This window comes from Drosophila persimilis, unplaced genomic scaffold (assembly GCF_003286085.1).
Source record: "Drosophila persimilis strain 14011-0111.01,24,50 unplaced genomic scaffold, DperRS2 tig00000002-arrow-pilon, whole genome shotgun sequence".
NCBI classification, from domain to species: domain Eukaryota; kingdom Metazoa; phylum Arthropoda; class Insecta; order Diptera; family Drosophilidae; genus Drosophila; species Drosophila persimilis.
In genome coordinates, this window is record NW_020825289.1 from 14454434 (window position 1) to 14469078 (window position 14645).

At 52.2% G+C, this 14645-nt stretch overlaps 1 protein-coding gene across 4 annotated transcripts in view; it reads right to left on the reverse strand.

Annotated features, from left to right (window-relative positions):
• LOC6592454 (mitogen-activated protein kinase kinase kinase kinase 5) overlaps nt 1–14645 on the reverse strand; it is a 42354-nt gene that overhangs the window by 9719 nt on the left and 17990 nt on the right. For all 4 annotated transcript variants that reach the window (XM_026985150.1, XM_026985148.1, XM_026985149.1 and 1 more), the window contains exon 2: nt 3424–3844. In XM_026985150.1, coding sequence (XP_026840951.1) covers nt 3424–3844 — 421 coding nt within the window. The remainder of the gene's footprint in view (nt 1–3423; nt 3845–14645) is intronic.

A 14645-nucleotide genomic window follows, 5' to 3' on the forward strand; every position in this document is an offset into this window, starting at 1 on the left:
CCGGGCGACGGTGAAAGGAAAAGCGAACCAACTCGAACACGAACTCAAAGTTAATTGTATTTTCAATTTAATTAAGCCACAACGAAGGTGGAAAATCAAGTTTAATGCCTGCTCCTTGATGGGGGGATGGGGGGGGGAGACCAAGGCTGCTGCAAGTGGAAGTTTCAGCCGCGGTTTTGGTCTCGGTCTGGGCCCTGGCTTTGTTTCTGCTCTTGACGGGATTCTCCAAAGGAGAACCGAACCGGAATGGAAGCTCATCGATGAAGGACTCAGCCAAGTGTTCCGCACACTTTAATTAAAGGCGCAACACAAACAGATACACGTCGAAACAGCTACAGATACACAGCCGGAGATACAGATACGGATTGGGATTGAAACAGACGAGAGGCGAGAAGAGAAAAGTCAAGTATCATTTTGTTAAAAAGCCAACGGAAGAGAGGGGGCGGGAGAGGAGAGGATGTGGATGTGGATGTGGGCCTTGGCAGGCTTTTAGGCTGCATCCCATTTAATGCCAAGACGCATTTCCGTCAGCCCCGCGTCCTGGGAGGCATTAAGACAACACACGGCCACGCCTACGCCCCATCCACCCACACCCACACCCACACACTCCCATTCACATTCACATTCACATTCATCTTTATGGCATAACTGTGGCTGTGCCACAGAGGAAAGGGCGAGGGCGAGGGCGGGGCGGGGTAATGGGCGTCTCGGAGGCAACGAGGTGGAAGCTTCTTCTGCTGCTGCTGCTGCTGCTCGTCGTTTGTTGCCATTGACTCGTTAATGACACTAAACACAAACGTAAGCACCTTTTTATTGAATAATAAAAGCGTCAGGCTGTCGCCCGCCCTCCCCTCGCGGCATACCCTTCACGGGCGGGGTAGTGTCTGCTTTGCCAGGAGACTTGCAACCCGAAATGGGCTCCACAATATCCATTTTTTTCAATCCAGGAGCTCAGGGCCCCCGCTCAGATGGGTTGACCCCCCGGTTCTGTTTGCGGCTTCCTCTGCAGAGCGTGTGTGGTGCAAGGGAGGGGAGTGCCACATTTGTCACAGCAGTCGCAACACCACTGATAGGGGGGTGGGGGTAACCACTCCAAGTGATAAGAGTAAGCGGACGTCACATTGTTTGGCGCACACACTGACAGGCAGACAGGCAGACAGGCGGAGAGACACAAACATGTCCTAGACAGCACCTACGAGGCACCTCCCCGTCTTCTCCTGCTGTCATCTGCAGTGCACACTCGGTGGCACCTCCCACCCCATTGACATGTGCCACAAAAGAAGCTCGCTCAGCGCTGAAACGTCATGAAAATGCACCCGAAAGTGGCAACAAAGAAACAGAGTGTTGCACTGAGAGACAGATGGGGAGAGACCCATCTAGTGACCTCAAGGTCGTTAAACTCGCCCCTTAACCACTGCACGTTGCACCGTGGAGTGGAGTGGACCTCGTCCATTCGTATAAATCAGAAATCAAATTAGCGCTTGGCGCTCAAATTTATAGGGCTGTCCTTTACGAGAGCCAGCTCAAAGGACAAAGCACAAAGGACAATAGACGGCATTAAAAGTTAAACTGCTTTGTGGGGCGCCTTCTATGCGTTGGATAGATCCAATTTGGCGTAAATTAAATCAAATCTGATTCCGTTTTACGCCGCCCGCAACTCAAAATGTCATGAACTCGGGCAGGCTTCGGCTTTGATTGGCTCGAGGACTCTAAGCCAGGTCCTGGCAGTGGTAACTTAACTTAATTACCCGGAGAGTGTCAAAGGCTGCCCGAAGGGGGTCCCCCGGTTGGGTTGGGTTGGGTCCAGTCAGGTCGAGGATTTTTAATTAAGTGCAAAGAAAAGGCATTTGAAATAATTAATTGTGAGCTGCGAGGCCACGCGAAGAGACCGCAGAATCCCATTTGCCAAGTCTTAAAAGGTCCTGCGATGACGTGGCACAAAGGGGGGGGGCATACCTCCGGGGCGACTCATGCCAATCATCGTGCTGCTCCTTCTGCGCTTCAACAGATTGCAAGTTGTCATGACAAACTACGCAGCGAGTGGCAGACACTCCTTCTTCTCCTAGGCTCCTCCTAAGCTCCTCCTACGCCCCTCCTGGCTCCTCCTACCCCCCCTCCTGGTTCTGATAAACTGCTATTTACATTCAAATTGTGTATGCCAAGCGTGGCCTCGCCTCAGTTTCGTCTTAAAGCCCCTGGCAAGCATTTTAAAGCATCCATTAACCCCACTCACTCCACCCCCCACCCCGCCCGCCTGTCATCCGCCTGCACATGCTTGCTCCCCATTAGGCAGCTCCGCTCCTCCCCCCACTCTGTGAGATTCTGAAAGCCGCTTAGCTCCGCTCAGTGCAGCAGAAAAGAAACAGAAACAGAAACAGAACCAAATAGAACGGCGAAATCTCTTAGTGCAGGAAAAAATAAGCAGCTGAAGTGGCCTTTGAGGCCTCTAGGAAGCGGGGAGAGCAGAGGAGAGGACTTCGAGTAGGAAGCAGAGGAACTGCAGCCGGAGCCGGAGCCGGAGCCGGAGCCGGAGCCGGAGCCGTCCACAAAAGAAGTATCCACAAAACTAAGACGGACCAATGGTCGGCCAACGATGCTCGAATTGAGGACATTTTTCAAAGATTATTTGCTTTTGTGCTTCAGTTTTGGTCGACAACAAGGACCATTCCGTCAGATCCCCACCCCCATCCCCATCCCCATCCCCATCACCATCTCCAGCAGGATGCCAAACAAAGACCGGACCACCTGCTGGTCGGTCGAATGGTTACTTTTGTGGCAGATTGGGGCAGAGTCCTCCACCTTGCATCTCCGTCTGGTTTTGAAATGTCCTGCAAATTGAATTGTTCCCCCATGGAAGCCCCAGGACTCCCCGCCTTTATAACATTTTGATTATACTTCGGTATGCCTTCTGCGGGATCCATTATAATGCGTGCTCCTAATTGAATTGCATTCAATTGGGGGCCCCACTGTGCATCGCCGATTCGAATAATTCCCCAACAGAGGAATGCGGACTCCCAGCATTCCCCCAGCATTCCCCAAGCATCCTTTTGTCCTGCTGCTGCTTTTTGCTGTTTGTTGTTTGGTTTTGTGCTCTGTCATTCCTGACAGCTCTTGCACCTCCTCCTCCTCTCTGCTCTCTGCCGAGCGTCCAGAGTCGAGAAGCGTTAAACGCAATTGTTGCCAGGACACTCCCCCCCACCCCCCACCGCCCCACAGCAGCACAGAGTCCCACAATGATAAACACTTTGTGTATTTCCATTTCCATTTACACGTCCATCTTTAACTCGTCGACTATTCGTTGCCTGGCAATGTCCTTGGCGCGAAATGTTTCCCCCCGAAATCGATCTGTGAATCTGCATAAATCGAATGCCAGAGGATGCCTCATCAGTCATGCCTCCACCCAGTCGGGGGGGCGCCACTCACCTATGAAGCTCTTCCGCTTGTTGATCGTGGCCGTTATCTGGGCCGAGACCCCGAAGTCGGCCAGCTTCACGTCCCCGTACTCCGTGAGCAGGATGTTGGCGCCCTTGATGTCGCGGTGCATCTTGCCCATGGAGTGCAGGTACTCCAGGCCCTTGAGCGTCTCGCGGCACATGTAGGCGATCTGGTTCTCGGATAGCGGTCCCGTCACCTGGTAGATGTCCTGCAGGCTGCCGCCGCCGCAGAACTCCATGCAGATCCAGAGCTTGTCCCGCCGCAGGTACGACCCGTAGTAGGCGATGATGTTCGGGTGCCGGCAGTCGCGCATCATTATGATCTCCTGCTGGATGATCTGTATGTCATCGGAGGGCTCCAGCTTGATGACCTTGATGGCGGCCAGCTCATTGCTCTGTATTCGTTTCGCCTGCGAAAGCAAAAGAATGCGAAAAACGGAGATCAGAGAGACGGCATATGGAATCGTGAATCGTGAATCGTGAATCACGAATTGGGCTGTGAATAATGAATGAATACGTAAGGAAAGGAAAATGGAACATGGAACAATGGCAATGAAAGTGATGACGGCAGTCCCTGTTCATTGGCTTGTAACAGCAGCACTCCTGCACCTGCACCAGCAGCATCCAGCAGCATCCTGCAGCATCCGGTGCCCCACATCCCACATCCCACATCCCGAACGCTGTGCATCTTCATTCATGCAAATATTTTGGTTCGTTTTCAATAAATTTTTAGCCAGCATTCGCCATAAAAATGCATTGTAACCACGACGCCCAATCCGCCCCCCTTCCCCTCTCTACCGTTTGTACTATTTGCATAGAACAATGAAATGGGGCACCATCAGGGGGCGTGCAGCACCTGAGAAGCATATTAAAATGCTCCTTTGGTAGCGGAAAACTGAGCCAAATTGGGTTTTCTCACAGAAGAGGATATGGGGAGATGGGGAGGGGGCGATGAGTGGATGGGGGGGGGACAGAACTGCGCTTTAATTACAGTCAATTATGGAGAGCTTCAATCTGTTTGACCTTTGCCACTGGGGCACTGGCGGGAGGGGGGGGGGCCTGGTAGTGTCTGCCGTGTTCTCATTTTGTAATCGTAATCAGACCAGAACCGAACATCCTCTCCATCCCCAACCCATAGCCCCAGCCGTTGATCTTAAATGGAATTCGATTGCCATGGAGCTGCCACTGTGACCATTGGATTCCATTTAAGAGCAGCCGCGTCCCTGTCTGGCTTTCCACTTCGGCGCTCGTTGCAATAATTTCGCTTCGCTTCCTTCTGGTGCGCCGTCAGTCCTCGGGTGTGGGGGGTGGAGTATCAGCACCAGCCTTGGGGGTCTGCAAAGGATTCGCCCACACCCACACACACACACACACACACTGTACCAACAATGCATGTATCCACTCGGAGGCTCTGGCGTCCTTTCAGCCCTTCCCTCACCTGCCATCCGGCCGGCTCTGTTTATCCTTGACGTGAGGCTGTGTGTGTGTGTGTGTGTGGGTGTACGTTTACATGATTCCACCATTTATCCCTGCGTCATGTACTTTATTCTGTACTGCCTCCTTCCTCCCCCCTCGTGGCTGTCTTCGCTTCACTCCTTTGCTGGCTTCCGCCTCCTGTGGCAGGAGGGGGAGGCCGAGGAGGAGCAGAAGCTCTTATTTTTATTTTCGTTGCATTTATTATTCAATGCTGTGGCTGCTAGCCAGCCAGGATGGGACTTCAGCACTGACTCTGGCTTCTGGCTGTGGCTACCTTGTTGTTTGTCCTGTGCTCCCCCCCACCCCCCGTGTGTGTGTGTGTGTGTGTGTGTGGGGGGGGGGGGGGGTTGATGGGAGGTGCACTTGCAATGATATCTTCCTCGACTTAATGAAGATAAAGCGATTTTTATTGCGCTGCAGCTTCAATCGTGCTTAGGATCTCGTTTTTTTTTTTTATGCCACGCTGATTGCTTCTCGGTGTCTCTCTTCCCCTACCCACCCCTCCCTTCGTCCCTTCCTCGCTCTCTTTTAGTATTGTTGCATTTTTGATGTTGTTGCAATCTGGTCTTGCTTCCAAAAATTGTATTGCATACTTTGCAGCAGGCTCCCTCTTCCACCGCTGCCTCCATTGCCACCACTGCCACACAGCCCCTCCCTTCGACCTGTCATGCGGCGGCCATCGTCGGCTCTTCCTGTTCCTCTTGTTCTTGTTCTTCTTCTTCTTCTTCTTGTTTCTCTTGTTCTTGTTCTTGTTCTGTTCTGCTCGTCTTGTTTATGGTAAATAAATTATGCGTGATTTTTAGACAAGTTCCCTGCGGCTTCTGGCTGTTGGCAGCTGAGATGAAAATGAAATGTGTTGCCTCTCCCTCCCACTCCCCCTCCCACTCCTGCCCCAGCTGTGGTAAGCATAAAAAGCTGCTGATATGCAGAAGCCAAGCCAGATGCCGGTGGAAGCTGCTTTTGCTCCACTGCCTGTCAGGAAGTGAGCGCAGCACATCCTGCTCTGCTCCTATCCGGCTATCCTTCAAGGATAGACCACCCGCCCGCGCCAAGATATGCAGCATCAACAAATTTATAATGAGCTGCGCCAACGTCAACCCAACGTCTTCCCCCATTCCCCCCCAACCATTAGTTTTACGTGCCACCCCCAGTGGGAGGCAGTTGTGGGGAGGCAAGTGGGGTGTTTGCTTGTGCAACTTCCGACTGCAAAAGTCACGGCAAACAAACTTTTAACGACTTATTTGGGGTTCAATTACAAGACTGCTTGTCGCTCTGCCCTCCGCCTCTGGAGGAGCGACTGCGATTGATTCCTGCCTTCCGTCGCTCTGCATATTTAGTTTAATTAAAAATGTATTAAATCATTGTCCAAAGGCCATTAAGCAGGGATATATTAAAAAGCCATTTATGCCCGGCCCTTCAGCGTGTAATTATGAATGAAAAATGCTCCAGCTTCAGCCTCCGGCCAGCCAGGACAAAGGAAAAACATACGATGCCCCAACCACCCCTTCGCCCTGCCCCACCCCGCTGCGGTAAAGCAGCCCGAGACCGAGACCGAACCAATCAATAGCTGATGATCGCCACCCCCCCTCCACCCTTCTCTGGCTACAAGGGAGAGGAGTGGATGGATGAATGGTTGGTTACGCCGTTTCCTGTTTGTGTGTCTGTGTGCGTCCGGCGTGTAATCGTTACAATTTCCGACATATGCACATACGAGTGTACGCATGAATAAGCAAGCCATCCTGCGGCCCCAAAGGAGGTGGGGGGGAGGAGCTCTTTTACATTATTTTACATAATGCATTTTACGCGTTAAGCACAAATTTTCATTCCCGGATTGTTTGCTAATTGCACGGCGTGGTGGGGATATGGTGAGGTCTAGACGAGGGCATACCCTACGCTCCCTCCCTCTCTTTGTCAGCCCTGGAAAACCTTCTAGGTGGTGTCCTTCACGTGGGGGACTTAATTCAGTTTCAGGGATTCCGCTGGAAATCCATTTTGCACGTCACATGAAATGAGCTTAAATCGCAAACGTCCACGTCCTCGGCCACGTCGCGGTGTCCACGTATCCTGTCCTTGTACGTTTTCCAGAGCCGCTTTCGTTTATTTTTCAATGGATGCAAATTGTTTATGATTTTATTCGAATTGGGATGGGGGTGGTGGAAGGTATAGCTGACAGCAGCCCCCCTGCGGGAATTTTTGATTCAATTTACAGCCCATTTAAATGCAGTTCGCTTTTAGGTTCTCTTTCAATTGAAATTGAATTTCCACTGGAGGAATGGAGGAGCACTCGACACTGGAGCGGGCCAGGGGCAGAGGCATGCCACTCGAGAGTCTCTCCGGCAGCCGCGATAACTCATATTATCCACTCGAGTTTATCGATGAGCTCGCAATTTACCGGCAATTTTCACGCAAAACCAGAAAAAAAGAGAAGCACAAGTGAGGCGTTGGCGCTGGCGCCCCTCCAAACAATTGGTGGGGGTCTGGGTCATTGCCAAGACAATGCTGGCACTGTGTGGCCAGCGCAATCGAACGAATTTGTGGCTGGCGAGACGAAAGGCTAACGGGGCTAACGGGATGACCAAAAAATATGAGACAATCAATCAATCAAAATGGCCCCCAATCGATGCCACATTGGATACACCCCGTCAGAGGCAGGATATACGTGAGTGTTTGGAGGATATATATCCCCCACGGTGGTGGGGGGGGGGGGGGGGGGGGACTATCCCAACTGAATCAACATTGCGAACGATAAAAATGTGCAGTATTTTCATTCAGAGCACAATTTCTGTGTTTGTCGTATCAGCCACGCCCACGCCCACGCTCACGCCCACGCCCACGCATGCCGTCTGCCAAATATAGAACAGCTTTTTTCATTCCCGCTTTCGGGGCTTCTCTTCCTCCTCCGCGGCTTATTGCGGGTCGCTTCTTCTGTTTTCTGCTTTCCTCTTTCCGCGTCCAGAGATTCTGTTCCCTCTTTTCCATATTGTACTTTCCGCAACAAATATTTGCCATTTTTCGCCGTCGGTTTTGCCACTTAATGCGGGCATTATGTCAGCTTTTCAAATTGTTTATTCGTGTATTGCGGAATGTGGTGTGATTGAGGGGTGCTACCTCCCTCCCTCCCCTCTGATCTGCCCATCCAGGGTCAGTCGACGGGGGCGGTGGTAATGAACCCGAATTTGCTTTGTGTGCAACACTCGACCCCGCATGACTCTTCTGCTCGGATTGCCATGTGCGCATTCGATGTAATTAGCAGATAATCAGCCGTGGAGGTGCACTGGTGCACTGATGCACTCTCTTCGCCGAAGAGAATCTCATTAGCCGACAGTCGATAAACAGATTAAAAAGGAAGAGATGCAAAGCAAAGAGATGAGCCGTGTGCAACTGTAACTCTCCTGCTCTCTGCCCGCTTGTCTGTCACGGTTGGGCAGAGGGTAAGGCATTGCCCTTCTCCAGGGAAACAGTAAGAGCTTCGGCCTTGCCCTACCACTTACATACCTTGCAAACGAACAGCCTGCCGTCAGGCGATAATATTCATAATGAGAGCTCGCTCGAACGCGGCGCCAGCAGATAAAACGAATTAAATGCACAGCAGCCATAGAGAGAGAGGGAGACAGAAGCAGACTCGGAAAGACAGCAGACAGAGAGCAGAGAGCAGCGAGCAGTGAGCCGTGAGCGGGAGTGAGCAGGGAGAGAGCAGGAAGACGGGAGAGAGCTGCGTTAAGGCAGACAACAAAGATAAAGCACAACAGGACAGGACTGAGCATGCACAAAGCTTCGGCGTAAATGAGGGAAATGTCCAGTTAAACCTCTCGCTCAGGCAGGCAGACAGACAGACGACTCCCGAGTGCTTTGAACCCTTCGGAGGGTCATTAACAAGGGGACTCTGCCACCCTGCGCTTTGTTTCCATAGACCGACCATCGCGCTTATTAGATCCATTATTGTTTATGATTTGCATGCGACCCCCCAACCCAAGCCAGACGCAGCTCTCCACTTAGCAGCTCTGATCCAGTGGGAGAGGGGAGGAGGGGAGGGCAGGGGGTTGGATCATCTGACAGCGGACAGCGGGTCACGTAAAGCTCGGAATTTATATTTTAATGGCGAGATCTTTCCGATGGCACGACATGCGAGAAAATAAGCGAAATGTGACTCGAATGACTCTCGGAACATACATGCGGATTATGCTCGCAACTGTCGAGTCCTTCAGAGTGTTGTCCTGGTCAGTGGGCCAACGCCCAGCCCCCAGCCCCCAGCCCCCAGCCCCCAGCCCCTGCATCCGCCGCACCGCTACGCCACTGGCTATGCTGTGCTCCACTTTTCGACTGTCTCTTGATTAACCGTTGCTGCCTCAACCGTTTCACAGTTATTAATGGCTTCTTCTCCGCCTCTCCTCCTGCACTGCTTCTCGTCTGTATCCGCACCTCAAGAGCTCGTTTACAGTTTGTTCTGTATTTATGTGTCACAGAGCATTCGTCTCTCCCTCTCTCTCTCTCTCTCACACTCTCGTGTTCAAACAAGCTGCTTTTGGCTTATGGAAACGCCTTTCCCCCAATCCCCGTCCCATTACAGGCGTAGAATTTAGCTTCTTTGTACCCCCCTGACCCCTCTATAGCCTTCTGCTATTTGCTTTTCATTTCCAACGTTTTCTGCACATCATTCGCAACGACCTCATCGCCCATTGCCCATCGCCCATTGCCCATCGCCATTAGCTGGCGATGGCCCCATCTTGGAGCTGGCGTGGGCGTCGCATACACATGGCACGCGTGTCGGTGGCCCGGCTTGGCTTCCGTCGGTCAACAGGTTCAAAATTTGCGCTTTAATTTCATTTCGAGAGCTCTGCTCATAAATTTCAATAAGTGCCCGGGCTAAGGGGGGGGGAGAGAGCAATGAGAGAGCGAGTTATAGAGCACTCTCCCTCACATATTAAGAGCCTCCGTCGAGGCCTCCATCCAGCAGCTGCAGCCCTCGAAAGGCTAATTGAAAATACAATAACATTCAAATTGTAATTTAAATTAGTTCCCGAAGCAGGTCGAAAACAGGACCAGGGGTCGAGCAGGTCGAGCAGGTCGCCTCTCCAGTGAAGGTCAGTGAGGATGGAATATACATCCAACAGATGGCGGCAGGGCGGATGGCCTCTACCCCGACGAGTATCCATCAGTATGCATGTACATATATGTGTGTGTGTGTGTGTGTGTGCCTGTATCTATTGCAGTTGCCATAACACAGGCGAAACACGTACTCGTGTGTCTACGGCTATGGTTACGGCTCGACGGGAGCAAGGGCCATAGCGAGAGCGGGCGAGCGGAAACCTTTTTGCCTTTTTACGCCCACTTGCACCTGCCGTTAGTTATCAGTGTAAAAGTTTATCATAGCCCTAGTAACCGCCTCCTGCTCCTCCTCCCTGGGCTCTGGGGGTCGGGGGGGAGCAACAAAATTTTTAACGAACTGGTTTATGCATGAGCTACTTTACTCGCACAGCATTATGCATTGACAACATTGGGGCGTGGCGCCCAGTCGATGCCGGAGTTCGGTTCGGCCTTCAACCACATGCGAGGGAGCCAGCAGGAGCAGCCTTGACGAGCGAGGAGCGACGCTCTCTTGTAGGCTTTGGTCAGGAGGCCATAAGAATGCGAGGATCAAACGGTGGAACGGTGGAGGAGACTCCGCCGGAGAGGAGAGCCATAGAGGCAGCCACAAAGTGTGTCGACCATCTCTCGAGTGGTGTTTGTGTTTTCCTTTTCCTTCAGTCAAAAGGATGTTCAGTAACCTTTCAACCCGATGCATATATGCATGAGGCAGGGGCAGGATTGGGCGTGTGTGCCACAGGGAGAACAGAGAACCCTTCACCTGCACCTCATTAAGTCAGTCACATAAAGTTCTCGCACATTTTGCAAGCTGCTAAACTAATTTGCTCTGGTCGAGTGCCTGCCACATGCACCATGCCCCATGCCACATGCCCCCAGCCCCCTGCCTCTTGTCAACTCTCTGCTTCTTCGGGCTGGCACCTCGAGTGAGAGACAAAACAAGAAGTTGCCTCGTGTTACAGCCTCCGGGGAGGAGTGCTTACGGCCGAGGTGCGAGGGAAAAATAGTCAAAAGAGATTCAAGTGGCTCTGTTTTGTTGCATGAATTAAAGTTTGACAGCCCCCACCCACCCCTACCTCGGTTGAGTGCTGCCGGCTTTTAGGCAACGTCCCGCCGGATGTCCGCCGCTACAGAGATTCCGTGTCGCGACTACGAAACAGCCGAAAGAAGGGGGCGAAAGAGGAGTGCGAAATGCGACGCATAAAAACCTACCTCCCTCCCTCTCCCTCTCCCTCTTTCCCTCTTGCTTTACGAGCAGCTGGTTCGATGGTACAACGGGGCGTATGATTCATTTTTGCATGTGCCTCGATTCGAAGCAGTGTTGGGGGCACGTGGGGCACGGCACTTGTACGATTACAAATTCGCCTTTCAACGCAAGAGATTTGTGTGCCGTACGAGCCATAAAAAGTCGAGCAAACACAAAACGGATGATTAGCGGAAGAAATTTTCAGCTGGCCATAAAAATCGTTCGCTGAACCCAAGGCGGGGCACAGTCCCCGTAGAGATCTGTGTGCTGATCGAACGAGAGCCTCTTCTGTTCGATTCCCAAGAGGTTTCCCAGAGGTTCCAAACCCTCAAATGCTATTCTACTCCCATGCCTTGCATGATACGACGGATTCAGCCTTTCCGGGCCATTTGCCAGCGTCCAACTTCAATTAGACGGCAAATTAGGCAAAGCCAAAGGCCGGGGACAAATGAAATTGGGGCCCAGTACGAAATCCTGGCCACGCACGCAACAATCCAAAGGGATCCCAAGGCAGGGCATGGCAGGGATTACCACCAAAGACTCGGGGAATAAACCGGATTCTGAGACCGAAACTAAGACCCAGACATGTGCGTGGCCTGTGCGGATGGAAGATGTGGAAGAAGGTGTTCTCTCTATTTTCCGTTTTCTCTCTCTGTTCCGAGAGAAGGCTTAGGCTGTGACAGGCATATGGCAGCGGTGGAGGTCACGATCCCGCAGGATAATCATGGAAATTAAATTATGCTTTTCCCATGCATATTAAACTACAAATCGCACGGGGATTCCAGGACCAAACAAAAACCCGGAAAGTAAAATGCCTGGCCGGGGGCCCGGGGGGGGGGGCCCACCACACTAATGAAAATACTTGTCATGCCCCAGGCTGCGCCTTGCCTCCCCACACTTAACCCCGCTTTGTCTTGGTCCCTGGCTCTGGCTCTGGCTCTGGCGTGCTTTTGTCGTGATGTTGATGGCATTAAAATAATTTCTCCTGGCAATTTCCTTGGGTTTCTCTGCCTTGTGCTTCCATCCAAGGTGGTGTCTGCCGTGTCTCCTACTTTGTTTTACCTTGTTTTACCAGAAGCATCCACTCCGATTGAACGACTCGACGATGATGATGATGCGCAAAGGAATTTGTGGCACTGTATTCAAGAAGTGTCTCTCTGCCTGTCTGCCTGAAAATAGCCGCGGAATGGCAACAATACAGCAGAAGCAGGGAGCAGCAGGGAGCAGCAGGGAACAGCAGCGGACAGAGGCTAAAAATGGCCAAAGAGTCGCCGCGTTTGCGGTCAGCTACAGAAATAGTCTAGAGGAATCCCATATGCCATATACCATCCTGGGCGGAGTGCGAATTGGGTCAGCAGCTGCGGTTGCATAATCGCCCTCCTGGCCCCATGCCGTGCCGCAAGCAGATACAATGCCGAGGCGGCGGCCCACAAATTTATCACCTCCGTTGCATAAATTGATAAGCAATTTCCAGCAGATGCCGCCTCAGGCGGTGGCCAGTTGGGCCAGTCGGGGGGGGGCAAGGGCAGAAGGAAGTGACTTCGATGCAATTGCCGCTACGGGAAATACAAAATACCCCATAAATTTCCAGCTAATAAAGCAGAGTGCAAACAGCCAGCGAGGACCAATGGCCACGGGAGGAGAAAGGGCGGAGGAACGAAGGAACGAATGAAATATTCATGGGCTCCGCCTGGGTCCCCGCCCCCAATCGCCACCTGATGACAGTGTGGCGGAAATTTAATTTATTTACCGCCTGACCAATCGACAAGGCATCGCATCCAGCATCTGAATGTATCTCTCAGATACATCTCTAGACATCTATTACTTGTATTTGATTGGCCCTGAAAGCGATAGGTTCGGCGGCGGCTCAATTTGTTCGTGTCGTAATCATCAATCGGCCGAGGAATGCAGACGGGGGAGTCACCAATCAATTGCCGTAATCATAAATGGCTTATCAACAAGCGGCCAGAAGAGTGGGGCAATGTCTGGTCCCAAGCACACGTATACGGAGCGGAGCGTCTTACACACGGATTGGCCCAACATCAGGAACGTCTGACAGACAGACTGACTGAATGAATGAATGGATGAATGGCTGAGTGAGGGGCCAGTGAAAGACCCTGAACCCTCAAGGGAGAGCACTCAGCCTCAGCCGCTGCCTCAGCCTCTGCCTCGTTCATCACTCTTGGCTGCCCAGCGGCAAGCCATGCGAATGTGTGTGTGTGTGTGTGTGTGCGAGCTCTCAAGGATCTTGCGTCCTCTCGCTGCCAGCAGCAGTAAAAAGAGCAGGAAAATCTCTGTCAAAGTGGAAGCCGAGACGACGACACGACACACGACACAAGACAGGACACAAGACAGGACACACACACACCCATCCTTGTACTGTATTGTACTGTACTGGTGGCACTCGCACTGGCGAGATACACGACACTTAAAGAGCTCCTACTTATATACGTATATGGGGCCCGTATATGCTTAGGTGCTCCGCTGCTCCAGTGCTCCGGTGCTTCGTCTGTGCGTCCGTCACGCGTGTTTTTGTCATTCGCCTCGGGCGCAATCAGTTTCGAATTTTGCGTAGTTTTTACTTTTTACATTTCAAGCTGAAAATTGAGCAGGGCGCACGCAAATCCCCAGAGGGGAGACGGCGGTACAAACTATCCGAGAGTAATCGATGGACCCACGGGAGGGGGGACTTGCAGGGGGGACTGTTTGCCCGGCACTTGCAAATCGAATTTATTGGAAGGGGATCGAAATTGATGTGCTCCGCGCAGGAGCTCCAGGGGTGCGGAGTGGCATCCGCATTAGCTGCCACTGCAGCTGCCTCATGCGACGCGACTCCATATCCGGCATCCGCATCGAAGCCAATTTTGCTCCATTCTTTCTCTCTCTCTCTCTCTCTCTCAAACTCTATCTCTTTTTTTTTAAACTTTCGCTAAATTGAATTTTTTATTACGTAAATATTGGAGTAGCTGCGAGTCATTGTTCGCCCGCCACTTCCTCCCTCCCTCCCTCCCTCCCTCCGGCGGGTCCGACATTTGCCTTTTGCTCTTTCTTTCTTTGTCTCCCCCTCTTATCCTTAGCCAGGATTTGCGCACGAACGCCTCTGCAGTAGCGACTGTGGCGCCGAAAAGTATGCTATAATATTTAAAGCTCACGCAAGCAAGCGATTCTCCTTGTCTCCTTGTGTCTTCTCAGCGCCTCAAGGAGCCCAGGACGAACGGAGGAGCAGGGGCAGGAGGGGCAATGCTTGGGCGCAATTTATGTGCGATTTTTATTGGTTTTTCGCACCGCTCCGAGGCACAGACGTGGCACAAACGTGGCGACGACGCCCACAAAAGGAAGCTGCGGTGTTATGAATTATAGAAAGGATTGGGCCCCAACCCCACCCCCACCCCCGCCCCCGCCCGACA